The following is a 21,270-nucleotide window of genomic DNA, read 5'->3' on the forward strand; positions in this document are numbered from 1 at the left end:
TGAGGGAAATATACAAGTGCAGGAAACTGGCAAGAAATTGTGCAGTTCCACTCTGAATCCACCTCCAGTCCAGTCCCTGATACAGCCCTTCTATAAATATTGAACCTCTAGCCCAAGCAAAGGCTGCTTCTTACTCTCAAGAAAGCCTGCATTCTCCTTTAAATGTGTATCTATCTTCCTAAATAAAATTTTATTTATGCCTTAAAAAAGAAAGAAAGAAAGAAAGATAGAAAAGAAAAAACCCTTGAGGGCATGTCAAAGGGACACAGCACCAAACTGAAAGAGCTCCCAGTGACGATGCTGGAACACACTGAGCAACAAAATAAATAAAATGGTATTGAGTTATAGCCTAAAGTGGAAAAGAGATTTCCTCGAGTCCATACTGATGTAAATAAATGATTGAATACATAAATTAATGAGGGAGAATAGATGACTCTACTGTGCAGGATAATTCCAAATAACTTATGTAGATTTTGCATCCTCAAGGAGGCAGGGCTCTCCCTACTACCTAAGTGGGAGCTGTGCACAGGGACTTTTTTCCAAACAATATACTACAGGAAGGAAAAACAATGACTCTATAGGGAAGAAACCTGGTGCTCAAGGTTAACATCACATAGTGGTCAGTCATACTGATATTACCTACCCTTGATATGAAGGGATGAAAATGGCACCTTACCTCTGTGGTCTTCCTTCCCCAAACCTCTAACCCCAGTGCGCTTATGAGAAGACATGTCAGAGAAGTCTCATTTGAGGGACATTCTGCACAATACTTACCCAGTACACCTCAAAACCGGCCAAGTTATCAAGAACAAGGAAAATCTGAACAGCGCAAGGATATTAGATAAAAACTAAAGAAATCAGAATAAAGAATGGATGTCGGTTAATAATAATATGTCAGTATTGATTCGTGATTCTGACAGGGTACCATATTAACATAGATGTTAATCATTGGGAAAAGTGGGTGTGGATATATGGGAATTCTGTATTATTTTTATAATTTTTTTTCTGTAAATTTAAAACTATTCTGAAGTGAAAAGTTTGTTTTTTAAAAAGTAAATGTTATTCTAGATACTGAAGGAGGACATCTTCAATCACATTAGTACTATTTGAAATTTGGGGCATTTCCTGGGGTACATACAGAGGGAAGAGTACTCCCATCTGAGTACTCTCATTTGAGGCACAGTTGCCTTTGTCATGTCCCACCCATGTTCCTCATTTGTACTACCCACCTGGCCGTTATGACTTGGAATCTCTGGTTCTTCGGCTTTATAAGCTTTACCCAGTTCTTGGGGAGTAAAGAAGAAAAGGGCAAAAGCTTACATAGTGGCCTTCCTCTGGGTGTGTTAGCTGAAAAGCTCAGACCTTCCACACAAATGTGCATAGTTCACACACACAGCCCGTGGCTGGCTTGCAACACCATGTCAAGAAGATGTCAACATAAGAATATCAACAACTAAAACCAGTGTCTATTTCTGGTAGGTTTTACATTTTAGTATTGTTAAAATGCTCTTTGAAAAAAAAAAAAGAAAGAAAAAGAAAACAACTCTCAGAAACAAATCTGATGGAAGAATCTGTGTTAGAATTGTTTTATCCGGTTTTCAAAAATGAGGATATTGAGTAATCTTTGATTTATAATAAATTTATATCCTTCTAGAGACAAATTTTCTGCACTATTCTATGTTATTTGTGAGGCCTTCTTAATTTCTACCACATCAGCTAAGGATGTTTAATAAATTTTAAGCAAAAGTTTAAAAAAAATGCTCTTTGACTAAAACTGAGCCCACATATAAACCATTGTGGTGACAATTAAATTTTATTTATTTTCAACTAGAAGATTGAATTGGCAAATAATTGCTTTTCTTCACTTTGAGAAGCTTAACACATTTTATTTTTGATTTGAGTGGTTGTTTCTTTCCTTAATAAGAATATAAATATTAACATGTTGCTATCATTGTCCTTACAAACCTGTTCTTCCCTAAAATGATTGGTTTTGATCTGGTCATTAGATGAAGGTCTACAGGCAACAAAATGTAGGATTTCTTTGGTCTGGAAATGGATTCAATTCTATTCAAGCCCATGGACATTAATAGACTCCAATTATGTACAGCACTGTGCTGGATCAGCTTGTCTTCATTGAACCTGTAACGATGTGTTAATATTTGGTAGCAGCCTGACCTTACACAAAACATGCGATTTTACAGAAGACTCCTTGGAACAGAATATCTTTGGTCAAAGGAATGGATCTATTAAGTTTGAACCAAGAAGGTAGGCATGAAGAAAAGGGATTTCTGGGCAGGTCGATGGATTGTAGGTCTGAACTGGGGTGACTCCTTGTACTTTTCCAATTTCTTTTTATTTAGTGGAGAGTAAAAAGAACTTGACTAGGAAGAAGGAGACTCTAGCCTCGGCTTTACCTCTAGGTATCTGTTACATTAGGCTTCGTATTTTAAAAAAATCTTTTTTTTTAGTTGTAGATGGACACAATATCTTTATTTTATTTATTTATTTTTATGTGATGCTGAGGATGGAACCCAGTGCCTCATGAGTGCAAGGCAAGTGCTCTACCACTGAGACCCAGCCCCAGCTCAGGCTTCGTATGTTTTACTATGTGAAAAAAGAGAGAAACTCGTCTCAGTTCCTTCTGAGTCTTACGCTTTCTGCCCAAGCTAGCTGGGCCAAGTTGGCCCTGGTTGGTGTCTGCATCGATGAGGAAGCACTTCTCACAGTTCTTCAGTGGGTTTTCTTTTCTCCCTGTCATTGTCAATGGATTTAAGGAAGGATTTCCAGAGTTGACACTGGAGTCCTGAGTTGTTTTCCTTATTTTGCCCTGTTGTTTTGGCAGGTGACTGATTTCAAACTTGCCTGTTGGAACAATTTCCATCCATCCCTATGATGTCATTGGCAAGAGAAGTTTTGTGGTTTAGGGAAAGGAGCATGGGTTTTGCAGTCACCCTGGGATCAAATCCTGCCTTTATCATTTAACTAGAGCTGTGACCTCTGAAAGTGATTTTTGAGTCCTCTAAAAACCCAATATTCTAACAGAAAAAAATGTCACTAATAATCCTGACCTCTCAGGGAAGGTGTGGAGATTAATTCAGACAACCATATGAAGTGATTGTCACTTTTAAATGCTCAATAAAGGGAATACCCTTTCCTACCTTGCATAATGATGGGAGTTACATTTTCATTAGTGTGTTTGCACATGACATTTGGGCTACTGAGTGATTACTATTGCTCCTTGGTACTTTCAGGGGATTGAGTCCAGGCTCCCCCTCAGATGACAAAATCCACAGATGCCCAAGTCCATTATATAAAATGGCATAGTATTTGCATATAACCTCTGCACATCCTCCTGAATACTTTAAGTCACCTCTAGATTACTTATAACATTGAATGTAATGTAAATGCACAGGCACAATTTTTTTCCAAATATTTTCCATCCACTCTTGGTTGACTGGATGTGGAACCATGGTGATGAGGAGCTATTTATATATGTGACTGGATGGGTTTTTCTCCTTCCTTATTTTCTCCTTCTGGGAAGAGCACACACCTGTCTAAAAGAACAGAAATAGGCGACAGCATCCTCATACATAGTAGATGCCCACAGGATGGAAGATGTGTGGAAGTTCTGAGTTTTTTTCAGCTAACACACCCAGAGGAAGGCCACTATTTAAGCTTTCTACCTTTTCTTCTTTACTTCCCAAGAACTGGGTAAAAAAAGCTGATAAAGCAGAAGAACCAGAGATTCCAACTCATAAGGCCAGATGGATAGTACAAATGAGGTACATGGGCAGGACATGACAAAGGCAACAGTGCCGTAGGATCCTTGGGTTTGGCACCCTTCCTTTGGCATGAGGATGCAATGCAGTGATGAGGGCGGGGGAAATGAGAGCCTGTCCCCTCAAGAGGGACAGCATTGCTCTATCTCAGGTAATTATGCAGTGAGATAATATGGGTTCTCTACTCTAGATCTTCCCATTTTTTCCAAGGGAACCTAGAAATATAAACATATAAGATTTCTGATTTTTGATTATTGACAATTGAATTAATTGTCAATTGTTTAATTATAGGCCAATCCAAAAGACGACCCCCAGGTTCTAACCTCTGGACTGCAAGGACTGGGGCTGCAGGATCACTGGTGAGGGGAGGGAGATAGGCGTCTAGAGAGTGGGAGAGGGAAAGCTGAGGAGCCAAGACAGATGGGCTGTCCTGAATCCAGCTCCCCTGTGAACCCTGTGTGGATTGGGATGTAGGACTTGAGTTGCAAGTAAAGGACTAATTAATGTGTGTGTGCTTGACCAACTTAACATGAGACTAACCAAAGCAAGGAAGGTCCTCATGGTGACTATATACTGCTGCGTTTACATGAACCTGAATTTTAGCAACCAAGGTTGTCCTTTCACTTTTGCAAACTACAGATTATAATTTGGTCCTATTTAAATTTTTCATGAAAGATATAATGCATCTATGTAAATAAGAGAGCAAATAAATTTTCTAAATGCTTTAATTTTTTTTTTTTTTGGCACAAATAGTTCTGCACCTCTCACATAGCTCTTGCTAGAAAAACAAGAGCTAGTGATATGTTTGTTAATGACATTTTAAAATTTGTGCTTTGGTATACAGAGGCAATAATGTTAGGTAAGTTAATAATAAATTAATGTTATAATAGTTGCCATATTAAAGAAAATGAATGTATTAGTCTTAGCAAAACAAAAACAAACAAAAAGAAAAAAAACCACACAAACCAACGCCCACAATTAGTTTGGAAATAGGCAAGGTAGGCATATCAAAATTAGAAAAAAATTAGCTTCAGACAGCACTCAACTATATGCAATTTTTTGGTGAATAACATTCAGTTATAGGATGTAATATCTTGCACAGCACCTGATATATACACATTGACCTATACATATATAGCATCCGTAATCCAAAAATCCAAAATCCAAAATGCTCCAAAATCTAGAAATTCTTGAGCGTCAACATGACATCTGCAATTGGAAAATTCTACATCATGAAACTGTTTCAAGCCCCCAAAATTATTAAAAATATTGTATGAAATTACCTTCAGGCTAAGTGTATGAGGGATATATGAAACATAAAAGAATTTTGTGTTCAGATTTGGAGTCCATCCCCAAGATAGTCAACATGTATATGCAAATATTACAAAATCTAAAAAAAATCCAAAATTCAAAATACTTCTGATCCCAAGCATTTCAGATAAAGGATAATCAACCTATAGTAGACATTTGACAGCTAATTGTCGAATTTTATTACTTTTTAACAGTAATTATCTTCAGTAATAATTTCTTAACCCAGATAAAACCCAGAAATTTTGGAGGGGGTTATTCCTTATAAAAGTCTATTCCTCTAGAGAAAATCAGCAATAGTAGAGAGAAAAGAAAGTGTGAGAATGTTCTAAAAAGTGTTTCCAATCAATTTGCTCAGGGAAGGATACCTGGCCCTCTGTGTTTAGAGTCCCTGCTGACAATAGTGCTGGCAGGATCCTGGCCTCCTTCTATGGCTCTATTTATTTTGGCTTCCCAGAGATTAGGTCTCAAACCTTTTGTGCCTGGCTCAGAAGGACCTGTCAGGTGATATAAGTTTTTCCCTTTCAGAGCTGTGGAGAGGCTCTGGGCTAAGGAGCCAGCCTGGTCTCAGTGACACCTCTGCCTGTTACTCCCTAGTCTCTGCCAACCCAGAAGCCTGTTTACAAATGTGTACAGATGAGTACTCCTGGGTCCTTGTACTTTGCAAAGCTCCTTTCTCCCAGTGGGATATTACTAGGACACAGGCAGGCTGGAGAGGCTGTGGGAAGTTTTGGAGGTAGAAAGATAGGGTCCAGAAAGGGGTACAGTAAGAAGAGGTGGTCCCTTTGGAGAACACCATAGCCCAAAGGCAGCCTTGAGCTGATTCCCATTAGGAACCAATGGTGGACTTTCTTCTTTGGTTCTTTGGCCCTTTTAGATTCCCCCCCTGGAGCTGGGATGGTTCAGGAAAGAAACTAGCCTCAGGTGTGGCTTTTCATTTCTTTTTGCATCTAAACTTCAGCTTCCAGGCATCGCACTGTGGTTTTGGGTGGACTCTTGGGCTCCTCTGGATTTTTATTTGTTTTCTTTGATTCTTCATTAGGACTGCCATCATCGGCCTTCTCCTCCTTCACTAATTTGGTTTCAATCATTTCCTTCTGTTGATTCTTGTTTGTAAACGGAAAGGCCTTCACATACCTGCAAGCATACGTAAAATTAAAGTGTGAGACTTCTATGTAACCCGCATCACAATAGTTAACACCTCACCGGCAACGGTGCTTATTGGCACAGTCCACCAAATACCTTTATTTCAGAATGATGCTAAGGCACGCCCCAAAACATTAATTCCCCCCACTTTAATGGAGTCATTTAAATCAGATGGTATGTTCATAGGCCCAGCTTTAGGCTGGACTCTCAACTCTTCCAGGAAAAACAAGAACCTGAAAATCAAATGTAGCGTATAAATTTTCCCTAGATGTCAAACTTTCCTTTTTATATCCTGATTTTCAAAGGGACACCCATTGACCGGTGTCTACAGTCTGGACGACATGCCTATGCTGCAAGTTTAGGAAAGATAAGCTGGTAGGGAAGAGAGGCCAGATGAAGGAGAAAATTTATAGTAGTGCCGTCTCCGTTTTGACCAATAAAATGCCAATAACAACCTCAGAAAACACAAGGTAGGGATGTGACAAAGACGATAAGGCCAGCAGTGTACCAACAATCTTACCTTTTGATGTAGCAAACTGCCAGACCAGCTGCAGCACCAAAGAAGAGAAGAGCAAGTACCAGCAGAGCTGTGGGAACACCTGGAGGAAACAGAGACAGCACGCATTTCATGACACACATGATGTGGACAATAGGTAGTGCAGGAGAAGAGCCTTCTCTCTGACCCTCGCCAGCCTCTTGGCTTCCTGCCTATAGATTCCTCAGCCTTCCCTCTCCCACTTGACTCTATGCAATTGCAGTTCAAAAGGTGGAGTTCATTTCCTAATGAACTCTAGTGACCCAATCTAGCTAACAAGTCTGCCTGACAAAGAGATGTCAGAAATTAATTAAGTAACAGGCAGTTAAGGTGATGATTTTTGAACATATAATAACAGCAATTTGTTTTTATAAATCTCGAGTTCCCAACAGTGAAACTCTTTTATACTTGTGATCTGTAGTTTAATCATTAAGGTTCTTTACTACTCTAAAGTTCTATGCCCTTATGAAAACTGAATTTGGGTTGAGCTTCCATTTTTATCTGGCAGGTGCAAAGTGCCTAATCTGAAGCAGACTGCATTCTGTATGCTTTGTCTGTTATACATCGGCACACATAAACACAGAACATAGACACAAAAAGCTTTTACCTCCAAACCCAGCAGCTTCATTCTTGAAAGCTTTTTCCCCTTCAATAGAGGGTTCCGTTTCTGTAGACATGAAGCTAGTTTCCGTAACCAGCTCTGTGATGCAAATCAATTTTTTCCTCCGTGGAACAGAAGTGGTGGCTGGGGCAGGAGTAGTGGCAAGAACAGGTGTTGTGAATGCTTCTGAGTAGATGCTGTCACTGTCAGTGAACTCTGATGTGTATGGTGCAGTTTGAGTGTCAAACATGGGATCATCAGTGGTGATAATTTCTGGAACACACGAGTTGACCCAAATATCTGCCCAGAGAGGAAAAAATGAAACGAGAAGTAAGTATTGCAACGCCTCCCAACTGTTCTTCCTCCCTCTAGTCTTACCACCCTCCAAACTGCAGCAGAAAGGTCTCACTAAAATGCAAATCTAATTATATCACTTCCTTCCTTAGCATCCTGCGGAGTCTGTCTCTACTCTGCATGGCTGTGCTCCATGGTCTTGCCCTGCTGACGTTGTAAGATTGATCTGCTCAGCTTTTCTCTCATGGTTCCTACCATACTAAAATTTCTTCAGCTCCTGACATGCTTTCTCCCACAGCCTAGCGTTCCTTTGAGCTTCCTTCACCCTTAACCCAGTAAGTCCCTAATTTTCAAATCTGCGAATATTCCAATAAAATTGACACAGGTTGCAAATCATGATGTAGAGCTTATATTTATTATTATATTGATATTATAATTATTACATTATAATGTGATTATGTTCATCTTATTATTATAATATAATTATATTATATACTATGTTTGAGTTTTTATAGGTGTTCTTCATGTGGAATGATGGGACAAAATGGGTTCAGGCTCTCTGCCGGCTCTTTACTTACCTAACTCCTACCTATCCTTCAGGCCTCAGGTTGACCTTGACTTTCTTAGGTAGACTTGGGAACTAGATTGGATCTGCAAACATTTGTTCCTGTACTTCTTCTAGTTCTCCTTACACTGGTCCCCATTGGATTATGACCACCCCTGCAAGCAGGAACCCTGTCTTGCTTGGTCATCATGCTGTGTCCACTGTGCCTGGCCCAATACATATTTGATAAAATAGAAAGGAAAAACAACAGGAAAGAAAGAGTAGATAAGGAACCAGGACACATTTGTGATACAATTCAGGACAAGATCTGCTAAAACCAAATTGCTCTGTGCTCACAAAAAACAAAACAAAACTAAAACCCCAAAATATAAAAGGCATGGGGGAGGGCCACGGGAGGCATGTGTGTTTGTTTTCTAATCTGTTGAAAGTGGTAGAGAAGAAACTAATATTTGTTTGGTATTTGACTCTGAATCAACCATGGTACTAGGTGTTTAAATAGGTAACTCATTTAACAATTTTACCAAACCCTTATTTACACAGGAGATTACTGAAGTTGAAAGAAATTGAATAACTTGCTTGAAGTCACAGTAAATGACAGAGCCATGAAACATATTATAATATCAATTTGCATCTATTTTAAATCCCTGTTTTTTTTCAGAAGTGGATGGCATCAGTTGGAATGTTTGTATAGACAAAAAGTAATTCCATTAAGTTGATTTGCTTGAAAATTAAGTGAATTGCCAATCAAGTTCACAAACACAACTGATCAAACAATTTGACCACATATGCATTAAATTGTGTGCTATTTTTCTATTCTACTTTAAAAATACCTCCATTTGTGGAATATTATTTTTTATTATTTCTAAATGAGTTTTAATTGCTATTGACACACGTTGTCAATTTCTAATGAAAAAGAGGGTAATGTATGCTTGAAGGCTGGTTGCAAGATTATATATGTAGCATTGATGCTTCTCAGAGTGAGTGACTGAAGCAACAATGACTATTATTATCATAATGCTACTGTTATAGTATTATACCTGCAAATAGCTTTTTTACTTCTTCACCTTTGGCTGACTGTGAATTACAATGTTACATCACCCTAGGAAGCAAAAGGAGCTTTATTCATCAAAATCTTTGCCAACTCTAGATGAATGACCTAGTCATAGTTTCTGTCCATTGAAGGATTTTAAGTTTGTAACTCTCCCCTTTGGGGGCTAAAGATTTCTTTTTTTGTGTGTTTGTTTTCCTTTTAGACTTACAAATGATTTTCAAAGATAAAGGCTTGATCTTCCAAGATGTTTATGTCAGTTAGTGTATATAAGGAAAATATATCAAATTGCTAAAATATAATAAATTGGCTGTTTAAATAAATTTATTAAAAATAAAAAAATACCTCCATTTAAATTGACATCATCCTTGACCTTCTCTGCCTTGAACTTTTAATCCCATTTTGCATTCTTTAATCCCACTTAATTCTGAGGTTCTTTCCATGGAAAACGAACATTTCTGAATCTCAGGGGGAAAACACTCAGCTCACCAGACTATGTTGGGGACTAGTATTAAATACAAACAAGGCATGGTTCTCACTTCCAGGATAAGAAAATAGGTGATCATCGAGGATTAAGGCATCTGGGCAGAGCATGGAGGATTGGTGTGTTCATAAAGCAAATATTTATGGAGCACCAACTCTGTGTTAGGTCCTGTTCTAGGTGCTAGGGACATGATGCAAATGAGTCCAAGTCCCTGTTCTTTAGGGGTGTGTAGGCTAATAAGTGAACAAATAAGCCAGAATTTCAGAGGATGGTCAATAGTGTAAAGAAAATGAGACAGGATGTGAATTCAACTGAGAAGGGTGGAGGAAGAGGGACAGATACTTTGGATGGAGCGATAAGAGAAGGTCTCTTGGGGAGGTGACACTCAAGCTGAGACCCAAATGATGAAAAGTGGCCAGTCATTGAAGATCTAGGGCAAAAACATTCAAAGTAAAGAGAACAGAAGGTACGAGAGCCTGGAGCTGAATGAACTCACCCATGGGGTGAATAAGGCAGCCTGTAAGGCTGAAAGAGAGCACAGCTCACCTAGGATCAAAGGCAGAATTGGATATGCCAGTCAGCAGGAGCAGCATGATCCAAATATCCAGAGGCTGGACAGTATAGTCATGCTAGAAAAATAACAAGGAGTGCAGTGTGGCTAGAGTACATAGTGTGTGTGGAAGAGGGAACTTGATAGGCCGGGAGCAGGGTAGAAGACTGGGAAGATAGGTGGGGCCATGGTATCAAGATTCATGATTACCATGTTAAAGAATTTGGACTTAATTCTGTAGGAGAGGGAATTTTCAACGGGGGTCCACCAACCTCCTAAATTTCATACAGAATTCTCATATAAGTCCACCTTTATGTGCAAAAGCCCTCACAATTTACATTCTCGAATGGGAAATCATTCAAGTCTGTGATCAGAGAAGGAACATAGTTAGCAGTGCACGTGCGTGGGGGATGAAATGTCGAGGGAGTCAGCCCAATCCAGGGGCAAAGGAAGAGCCTGTTGCAATTGCACAGAAAGAGGAGAATCTAGAAATACCTGGAATCCTAAAACTTAGACCTTAGGAAGACTGGAAATAGCCCAAATGTCCATCAATGGGAGAGTGGCTGAATAAGCTATGCTATAAGCAGCCAGTAGAGTACTATGTAGCCATTAAAATGAGAAATATCTCTATGAACAGATATGAAGTAATTTCTAGAATTTAGGTGGAAAAAAGTCATGTGAAGAGTAGTATATATAGTATATTAGTTTTTTTGTAAGAAAAAAAAGGGGAAACAAAACACACACACACACACACAAATACATGTATGCACATGTCTCCCCTTATACACACAATCAGCAATAAACCAGAAACCCAAATGGTGAGTGGAAAGGTTAGGAGAAGACTTCTCTGACTATACTTTAAAAAAAGCATATTTTGGGCCATTGAACCATGTAAATGTTTTAATCTATTTTTAAAAACACAGGAAAAAAGTTGAACTCTAATTGATCACAAACAGATACAAGCTAGCTTACCTTATTTAAAAATGATAACATAACCTCATAGAATAGTGATTTTTTTCCAAGTCACCTTTGTACATAAGTCACTGATTACATTCTTTGCAAGGATATCTTCTAAGGACTAAAAGGTTTGCAAAGAAATCTTAAATTCCACTCAGTAGGTTTGTTATTCCTGATGATGTGGGTTTTATAATTTTGAAACTTGTAGGATAATAAAATATATAGTTTACAAGGAACTAAGATTTTCAATACAGAAAAAAAGAGATACAAATATTTTAAAAATGAACTAAAAAAATACATTATTAAATTTGAGCTGGAACTATCAATATAAACTTATAATTTATATATGTTTATTTAAAATTATGAGTGTGTATATATGTGTATATACATATATGTATATATATTTGTGTGTACATTATATATATATGTATACATATATGTGAATATATGTGTATATGTATGACATTCCTAGCTACTCATTCAAAAAGGACCAAGAAGCAATGAAAACTTTAGTAGTAATGAGAACAACCTGCATGTAGATCTTGGTTTCTAATTAACATTCTCCACTAAAAAGAACCAGGGCTCTTTGTAGAAATGAGTAGCTGTTTTCACATCTGAGACAGAGAAAGTACAAAGTGAGCCTGTCATAGTGTCAGGGAGCAAGGAATTACTCAAAAAATAATAGGATAAGCTTGGCGGTGCAGGGGCACATGTCTGTAATCCTAGGGACTCAGGAAGTTGAGGCAGGAGGATTGCATATTTGAGGTCAGCCTGGGCAACAAAGTGAGACCCTGTTTCAAAATAAAAAGGGCTGGGGATGTAGGCCAGAGGTGGAGCACCCCTGAGTTCAATCCCCAGTATAGCAAAAAAAAAAAAAAAATATATATATATATATATATTAGAAAAAATAGGATAGAGGACACAATAGTGAACTAGAAGGTGCTCACACTTGCCAGAATTGGGACAATTGAACATCCATAAGAATAATAATTGTAAGATTGACTATAACATTGAGAATAATGTGTCATGGTAGTATAAGTTGGAGAGAGAAAGTGCATGTAAGTATCTGCGTGTGTGAGAGAGAGAGTTCTTCCTCTTAAGGAGTTCTCCTTTTCTGTGTGTGTGGTACTGGGAATTGAATCAAGCCATGCTTTACCACTGAGCTATGTCCCATGCACTTTTTAAAAAATTTTTAAGATAGGTTCTCACTAAGTTGTCCAGGCTGACTTTGACCTTGCAATCCTCCTTGCCTCAGTCTCCAGAGTAGCTGGGATTATAGGCGTGCATCACACACCCAATGAGATTCTTCTTTATCAAAGATGCCAGCTAATAAATGTAGAAGGAAGGATAGATTTAGAAAAATCATCATTTTCCAGCCCCCTACATAATAACTGATTCCAGCAAAGCTCATCAATGATTGGTTAAACTGTTAGGTAAAAGGCAGTTTGTGGGTCCACCTATTTTCATGGTGCAAAAATATCACATTATAGATTATCTATTAATTGCAAAAGGGAAGACATATTATTATAATCCCATTAGAGGGAACTGGCAGTCACCATCTTAATTAAATGATCAAAGCATAATTTAAAAATTGGACATAATTACATTAAGTGCTTTTTATTGTGATGTGATCCAAAATATACAATATGATAATATCTTCTACAAAAGATGTTTGCCAAAAAATATTGAATATGAGTCTAATCAAGCCTATTGGCTTAACAGATGCCAGCTAACGAATGTAGAAGGAAGGATGGATGGATGTATGCAGGAACCAAGGGGATGAGGGAACAAGTTAAAAGAAACCATGGGTAAACAGACGAATCCAAGTCAGAGGCCTGGGTTTCATACTGTCACGTTGACAGCTGGCGGGAAGGGCAAGGCAGCTAAAAGCAAGGCTGTTTGACAGGCCTGGGCTGGACTTGAGACAAGCAGGCATGTCAATGGCCAGTTCCCTAGCCAACCATGACAGGCTGACGAGACAGAGGACAGAAGGACGGTGGTGAAAAAATGTTGGAAGAAGACCTGTGCTCCAGCCGGGCTCTGCCACTAACTGCAGATTTGTGCTGCCCCTAGTCTGAACCACGGTCATTTCATCCATGATGTAAGGGAACTGGACAAGGTTCCCTGAGGGCCTTTCCCAGGTTCAGGGAACTAACTGCTTGTCTTCCCTACTGCCTTTCTGGGGTTTTGCTCATGTTGGTTGGTGAACATTTATCTCATGGAACTTAGGGAATGAATTAAAAATCTATCCTGTATGGGACCACTCAGCACCTAATCTGAGGGTCAACCATCTGAGTATGTGTGAAAAGTAATGGGCCAGATAGTGGTTCCTAGGGCAATTGAGAGAAAGTAGGGATTTAAGGGAAAATGCTCTGAGAATTGACTACTAGAGTGGTTGGGATTCAATTCCTTCTGTCATTAAATGGAGATTGTGTTTGTTCTTAAAAATGTCAAACGTTGCATCTGCATTTCCTCTCCTCTAAAAGAGTATGGAACAGTGGAAAGAGCAAGGTGTCAGAGTTAGACCTGAGTTTGAACCTTTATAGGGGTGAGACTGCTATGGTTTGAATGTGGTTGGAGAGAATCCCCAAAGATTCATGTGTTGGAAGCTTGGTCTTCAGTGTGATGATGTTAAGAGGTGGTGGGTCGTTTAAGAGGCGGAGCCTGGTGGGAGGTCATTAAGGGTAATAGCCTTTTAAAGGAACAGATACAGTTCTCCTAGGAACCTGGTAGAGAGGGTTGCCATCCTGGATCAGGCTCTGGCTTGCAGGCTTGTCATTTGATCTCTCTCTCACACAGGCATTCCCACCATTGGGATGCCATTCTCTACAAAGAATTCCCTGAGCTGAACTGATGCTGGCAACATGTCCTTGAATCTACAGAACTGTGAGCTAAATAACCTCCTTTCTTTATAAAGTACTCAGCCTCGGGTATTTCATTACAGTAACAGAAAATTACTAATACAGAGACTTTAGAGATGTTTTTACATCCTCTGGGTTGAATTTCTGTATCCTGTAACTGAGGATGTTAAAACCTTCACAGGGTAGCTGTGGAGGTTCAGAGACAACTAACCTGCATAATGCTTCATCCACAGTGGATGGGTCACATACATGTGACATTTGGTTCCTTCCCTTCTTCCTGTTTATCTTATAGGAAGCAGGGGTGGTAGAGATAATAATTGAGTCTCCTTAGATGCTCTATTCTTAGACTGCCTTTCAGTCATATTTTCCCTAATTTTTTGCTCTGGGAGGCACACTGCCCCCATGAGCCCAGTCGGAGACAGTCTTAGGAGAATTGGCTGACCATTGCTATGGCTGCTTCTACTGCTGCTCAGGGTTACTCTTCCCAAACAGGCCACAGAGTTGTAGATACCCATAAAGGACATGCCACATGGAGAGGCTGCAGGGTGGACTCACCAGATGAGTTGTGACAATAGGCCCTGAACGTATGGCTAACAGGAACTTTCCAACTCAGGACGCCTATCCCATTCTTCCCACACTTGGGGTTCGGGAGAATCCGAGGGATGACCGTGTACCCTTCTCCAACCCATCCATAACTGGAAAAGAACACACGCATTGAATGGCCAAAGGATTAGGAAGCACCATGTCTAGTGCTGAATAAGAACACAGCGTCAAAGGACTCCAGCAGCATTAGTGAATCCAGTCGTTCCTCACCTGCAGGTCTCAAAGCCAGACTTCCATGCTGCTTCCACCTGGTCTTTGCTGGCCAAAGTTAGTCCCAGCAGCCTGCAGGCCTCCTTGGCTTCTGTGAAGTTCATCTGCCGGTGTACCTTTTTGTTCACGAGGGTGACCCCCAGAATTCTGCACGGCAGTGAGATGGAAAGCTCTGCAGGGAAATCACATAGGTGCTCAGTGCATTGCCCTTGCCCCGCACCTTAGGCTCTCCTTCTCGCAAGAGAATTGTTACGGTGGTGTGGCAGTAGGTCAGGGGGCTGGGATTGAATTTAGAAATAACAGGACATAGGCCAAGAATTTCCTACAAGGACAGCCTGCTGGGTTAGATGGATGCTTGCTCTGGTTCAAGCTGCAAATCTCACCAGATCCAAATCCATCCAATCCATCTCTATTAAGGTACCTCATTCATTGCATGGGGACTTTGGCTGCTAGCTCCTGGGGTGTGGTCTAGGTAATAGAGCTGCTGCCAATCTTTTTAGACTCTGTAAAATGAAGCCTCTGAGGCTTTGGGAAAGAGCGAATTCAGGCCTTGGGTTAATAGAATAATTATTAATATTAGCAATGCTCCCAATCAATGTAGTTGGGGACCCACTATTTCTGAAATAGACTGAAAATGTTGCGTTCATTTTAACAGAATGTGGGCTCTCTGGGTTCCAGGTCTTCTCTGACCATTGGGGGGCAGGCTTACTCAGAAGTTCCTGGAGTTCCTGGGCAATAAATCTTGCATGGCAGAGAAACTAAATAAAGGAAATAGAATTTTAGAGTCAGACCTGGGCTTGGAACTAGTCTATGCTTCTTGCTAGCTCTGTGACTTCAGCCTAATTACTTTATGTCTTCGAGCTTCAGATTCCTTATTTATAATATGGACTGTTACAGGATCTACTGGATAGGGTAGTGAGAATCATGTGAATGAATTTCTAATAAAAATGTTTAGCATAGTGCCTACCATATAGTAGGTACTGATATGTAATCATAGATAACGTCACCATTATGTCATCTTCAAAGCATTTTGGTTTTAGTCTGCTTAATAATTGATCTTCCTGGGGCAGCTGAGGCAGATGAACTGTTAAGATGTAGCTAATATTTTTACCCAAAATCTAATGGACTTGGGAACCGATTTGACCCTTTCCCTTTAGGTTCTTGGATTTATAGACCTTATAAAATTTAACATGTTGCACTATATTCAAGTACATTATTCCTATTGGGCTTCATCGAAAAAAAGGCATCAAAGGGCATTTTAATCTCCCAAGTAGTTGGTTGTTCAGAGAGCTCTATGTGGTGGATGCAGAAATGCCTCAGTCACTTTCTAGGTTGGTATTTAAAGGAAATTTCTTATTGTAAACATAGAAGGAACATCTCTAAGTCCTTTGTGTGATCTTGTTGTGTTCTGAAGCAGGGGCTAGAGGAAGGGATGTGTATTTGCAAGTGGCCTTGTTTGCATCCAGATTCTGCTGTCACCAAGAGAGACCAGAAAGTCAATACCCTAATACCAATGTTTGTGCCTGGGGCCACAAAGTGACCTATGACTGTATGCACTGATGTTCATGCCTATGCCAATGCTGATATTAATACTAAAATCAATAGTAATTCCCACACCTATCATCTGTTGATATTATTCTGTGCTAAACCCTGCCTCTTTTAAGAGAAAACTTAAAACTTGTGTGTATTTTCTAAACCCAAGGACATAAGAAACTTGGTGGCAGATTCTGCCTTCCACTTTACTGCAGGGAGACCGACAAATACACATACACAGACAGTTGTCCACTTGTCCTTGAATTTGGCTCCTTTGGTTTATAAGCTTGCTATTGCTCAGACATCTTATCATCGCTTCTTTGGAAATTGACTTCAGAGATACTCTTTGTTACACTATAAAGTGGTCTTGCTACTATTTAGAGTAATGCTATTATTTAGAGTCATGATAGACCTATTCTGTGGGAATAGACCTGGCTTTAGAAATTTCTTCTGTTATTAATTTGTCCTTAGGACCTTGGACAAGTTAGTGTTGTTGTCTGTAAAATGGAGATGGCTACATTATCCCAGGATTTTTATTTGGAATTAAATGAGATAACTTGTACCTCACAAAGACTGGATCCATAGAAAGCAATCAACAAATATTAAGCAATTTCATGCTTTCTTATTTCATTTAGATATAAAAATAGGGAGCTGGAATCTAAGGCGGGCACTCTGCTAGCCCTTCCTTAAATATTTCTTAGAAAACAGTAAAAATGTACCTGGAAATCAGAGCTGATTTCAACCCCAAGTTTTAGCATTTACCTCCTGCATAACATTTGGTGGGACTGCTGTTTATTTATTCATAAAATGTGTTCTTGAGAGGATTAAATGAAGCCTTCTATAATACATAATAGACTTTCAGAAAAGTTTCCATCACCATCACTCACCTTCATCACCTCCTGATTCCACAGTTGTGGTTAAGGTACTTTCAGTTGCTTCCAAACAGTTAATTTCCTTAGGAAAATTTTGTCATCATTGAGGACGGTGCACAGAGTGCAATGGAGTCATTGTTTTAGCATGATTTCCCAAATAGTTGGAATAATGGTGGGATTGTGGGGAAAAGTGAAGTCTCCCCAGGGAAATTTCAGAAAGGACCAAGCTTATTTAAAAGTAACATTTCTCTAGGAGCTATGGCATATGCCTGTAATCTCAGCAGCTTGGGAGGCTGAGACAGGAGAATAGTGAGTTCAAAGCCATCCTCAGCAATAGTGAGATGCTTAGCAGCTTAGTGAGACCCTGAATCTAAAACACAAAATATGGCTAGGGATGTGGCTCAGCAGCCAAGTGCCCCTGAGTTCCATCCCCGGTACCCTCTCCCACCAAAAAAAAAAAAAAAAAAAAAGTAAAATTTCTGTTGGGCTCAGTGTCACAAGCCTGTAATCCCAGCGATTTGGGAGGCTGAGGTAGGAGAATCACAAGTTTGAGGCCAGCCTAGGTTACTTAGTGAGCTATAAAAAATAAAAAGAGCTGGGTATATGGCTCAGTGATAAAGCACCTCTGGGCTCAATTCCCGGTATCTAAATTAATAAAAGTAACTGTTCTGGTGAGGCATGGTGGTGCAAGCCTGTAATACAAGCAACTCAGGAGGCTGAGGCAGGAGGATCACAAGTTCAAGTCCAGCCTCAGCTAACTTAGTAGGCCATAAGTTCCTTAGTGAGACTCTGTCTTAAAATTTAAAAAAAAAGGGCTGATGATGTGGCTCACTGGTAAAGCAACCCTGGGTTCAATACTCAGTACAATACAAAAAGATCCCAAGTAAACGTTCTGATATTTGGGAGGCAGGGGCAAATATAAATCATAGAACTCTAAACTCCCTTATGAAATTAAAGTACAATATATGAGTCAATTCCAAGTGTCTCTCATAGTTATATTTTATATCTTGTGGCATCTTCCAACAGAGGAAAAAACTATTTTCCCTTTAATAAAAGTGCTCAGATTTTCATTTGCCCAGAGCTGTAATAAGTGATTTGTGGTTACAATTTTTTGCCTACAGTGCAGAATGAAATTTCCATTTAGACATCCCAAAAGCCCAGAAATCACTTTAAGTCATTCCTTTGGAAGGGAGCTGACGGTGAATTTTTAAACTTACATTTTCACAAAATTATTTTCAGTTAATTTCCCGCATATTAAATTCAATGCATATTAATACATAGTATTTATGTATAGCATGATGTACTTGGAATTAAAATAATTATGCCAATACTTCTAAAAACACAAAATATGACAATACTTAGTGACAGTCACCCATTTTTTTAGTAATTGCTTCAAATTTTCTATGGTCATAGTTTGCTTCTTGAATGAAACACTTTTAAGAACAAATTATTTCTCCTCCATGTTTTATTTATACATATTGTTATTAAAATATGCCATAACCAAAATAACATTCAAAGGCAAACATAATCATGTTGGTGAAGTTGTCAATATGGTCAGTCGCTCACTTCTGGCTGAGCAATCCGACCAATTAGATCTTCTGTGATCCCTGAGTGTTGCCCTCATTCCCAGTCAGTAGTCCTTAGTCAAGAGCCCAGTGGGCTTAGGACAGTTTCCAAGACCTTGCCTCGCTTCTGTTTGGAAATCTGGTAAGAAACCTACCTTGTACTCTGACAGAGCCTTGGGCCAGAAACCTCAAGGTCCAGATGGAGGCAAGAAGCAACACCAGGCTGAAGCACTTGGCCATTGTGCAAACCCCTCAGAGCCAGGGAAGCACTGCAGGTGACCACTGGCAGCAAGGGAGGCAGCAGCTCAATCACCAGGCTGGATGGAGGGTTCTGGAAATATGTTGAGGCCACTGCTCCACTTCATAGCTGAGACATCCGGATTTCCCTGCTTTCAAGCTCCTGACTTGTCAAGGCCACTGGGGGAAATGAGTGACGTCCTTTGAATGTCCAGGCTGTACTTTGTGGATGGCTTTCTGGAAAATTTAGCTAATGCTGACTCAGAAAACACACGAATGAGGAAGGCAGAGAGCACAGGGTGAGCTACCGTCGGTTTTCCTAATTCCCATGTTCCCTGCCACTTGCCCTCCCCTGTGGGCTCAGTTCTCACACCATTCGTTGTTATTGCTGTGGAGCCCATTCATTCACACACTCATAGGAATGTGTCTGTCAGAAGGAGATTGAGCGTGGGTGTGCTTCTTTCCTCTCAGTGATTTTTTTTCCCCTCAGCAGCATCGCCTTATAATGTGTCGGGGGAAAATGATGAAAGTAAATGCCCACTTAAATCCCATGCCTTCCTTTCGGACTTCTTTTATACATTGGAAATCTCAACGCCACTACAGGGGATTCCTTTTTCTAAGAAATCAGACACACATAAAAATTCATATCTGTGAAACACAATTAGGGGGCAATTTACAAAGTTAGACATTTTTACACTTCACAAAAGAATTTTTGACTTTACAATAGTGATCACCACAGCAGTTCTTTATAGAACTTTGCTTTCTCTTGAATAATTTCTATTATATACTGGTGGACCAAATTCTAATTTAGACTCTCCCTTCTCACTTGAGGAATGTGAGGGGTATTTGTTTTGTATTTAAGTGAGAGTACTCGATGTTTTCCCAGCAGTTTTCAGAGGTTTGCCCTCCATGGCAATTATGAAGTTCTGACTTGCAAGCAATGCCTTGAGCAAAAGTTCATAACTTTTCTCCAAAATGAATGTCTTTTATATGAAGGGTATGGATGACAAGTTCTTTTCTATAGAAGTGGTACTGGCCATGAAGTTAGATATTTGTGTGCAAAAAAAAAAAAAAATGAAAAAAGAATCTGTTCTGCACAAATGTGGGCAGCTTCCAAGAGACCAGGGAAATTGCCCCTAAATATCTGCAATATAGACTCATTCCTTAGGTGAGCACAAGTCCTAGGCTCCTAGTACCTAGAAAACATATGTTCCTCTCATTGCATTGGCAGGTAGACAGGTAAAGAGAGAATCATGACCTCTTCAGAATTGTCCTTAACATCCAGCACCATGCCTAAAAAAATAGCTAGTTTTTAAGAATTTGTTAAATTGTTACCAAAAGGGAAAAGGAAATAAAATAGTAAGGGGAAAAAATGAATTATGCAGGGTAGGCATGGGTGAAATAGCTTATGAGAAATGAGAAGACACTTGATTCCCCCTGCCCCATGTTTTATCTGTGCATTATAGTTATACATAATGATGGGATTGTTGTTAAATATTAGTATGTGCATACACTATAACAATGTCATTTGTCTGTAGCACTCTGCAGTATTTCCCCCTTTTCTTCCCTCCTCCTGCCCCCACCCCGTTTCCTTTCCTCCACTATCTCTCTTCAATTTTCCTGAGACATCCCCCACCCCGTCTTTCTTTTCCTTCCTCCACTCTAACTTCCTCATATGAGAGGAAACATATAACCCTTAATCTTCTGAGTTTGACTTATTTTATTTAACATAATGGTCTCAAACTCTGTCCAATTTCCTGCAAATTACATAATTTCGTTTTTCTTTTTGGCTGAATAAAACTCCATTGTGTATATAAATTACATTTCCTTGACCCATTCATCTGTAGAGGGACACCTAGGCTGGTTCCATAATTTGGTTTTTGGAAGACACTTGATTTTTGAAACAAATATCCAGAAAGGAAATTATTGGATAAAGGGAGTCTGCATAATTGTGCTGATGCTTAATCATCAGTTTCCAGAAAGGGGAAAAAAAAAATATATATATATATATATATATATATATATATATATATATATATATATATCTCCATTGAGAGAAGTTAAGCTGCCATTGGGAGGTAATTGGAAATTCTTTGTCAGAACTTGCTGCCTCTCTTGTTAA

At 39.4% G+C, this 21,270-nt stretch overlaps 1 protein-coding gene across 1 annotated transcript; it reads right to left on the bottom strand.

Moving 5' to 3' along the window:
• Positions 1–4,701: 4,701 nt before the first annotated feature.
• On the bottom strand, positions 4,702–19,379 carry LYVE1 (lymphatic vessel endothelial hyaluronan receptor 1). Its single transcript, XM_081278573.1, has 6 exons — positions 19,067–19,379; positions 14,942–15,113; positions 14,684–14,823; positions 7,376–7,669; positions 6,754–6,832; positions 4,702–6,224 (listed from the first exon to the last, which is right to left on the bottom strand). The coding sequence occupies exons 1-6, from the start codon at positions 19,149–19,151 to the stop codon at positions 6,038–6,040; spliced, it is 957 nt and encodes a 318-aa protein (XP_081134699.1). The 5' UTR covers positions 19,152–19,379; the 3' UTR covers positions 4,702–6,037.
• Positions 19,380–21,270: the final 1,891 nt, after the last annotated feature.

The sequence above is a fragment of the Spermophilus citellus genome (assembly GCF_964194105.1).
Source record: "Spermophilus citellus genome assembly, chromosome: 2".
NCBI lineage: Eukaryota > Metazoa > Chordata > Mammalia > Rodentia > Sciuridae > Spermophilus > Spermophilus citellus.

Coding starts and splice junctions, on each gene's coding strand:
- LYVE1 (XM_081278573.1), bottom strand. CDS start 19,151: ATGGCCAAGTGCTTCAGCCTGGTGTTGCTTCTTGCCTCCATCTGGACC. Junction 15,114..19,066: donor AGGCTCTGTCAGAGTACAAG/GTAGGTTTCTTA, acceptor ATTTCCCTGCAG/AGCTTTCCATCTCACTGCCG. Junction 7,670..14,683: donor CTATTGTCACAACTCATCTG/GTGAGTCCACCC, acceptor CTCTCTGGGCAG/ATATTTGGGTCAACTCGTGT.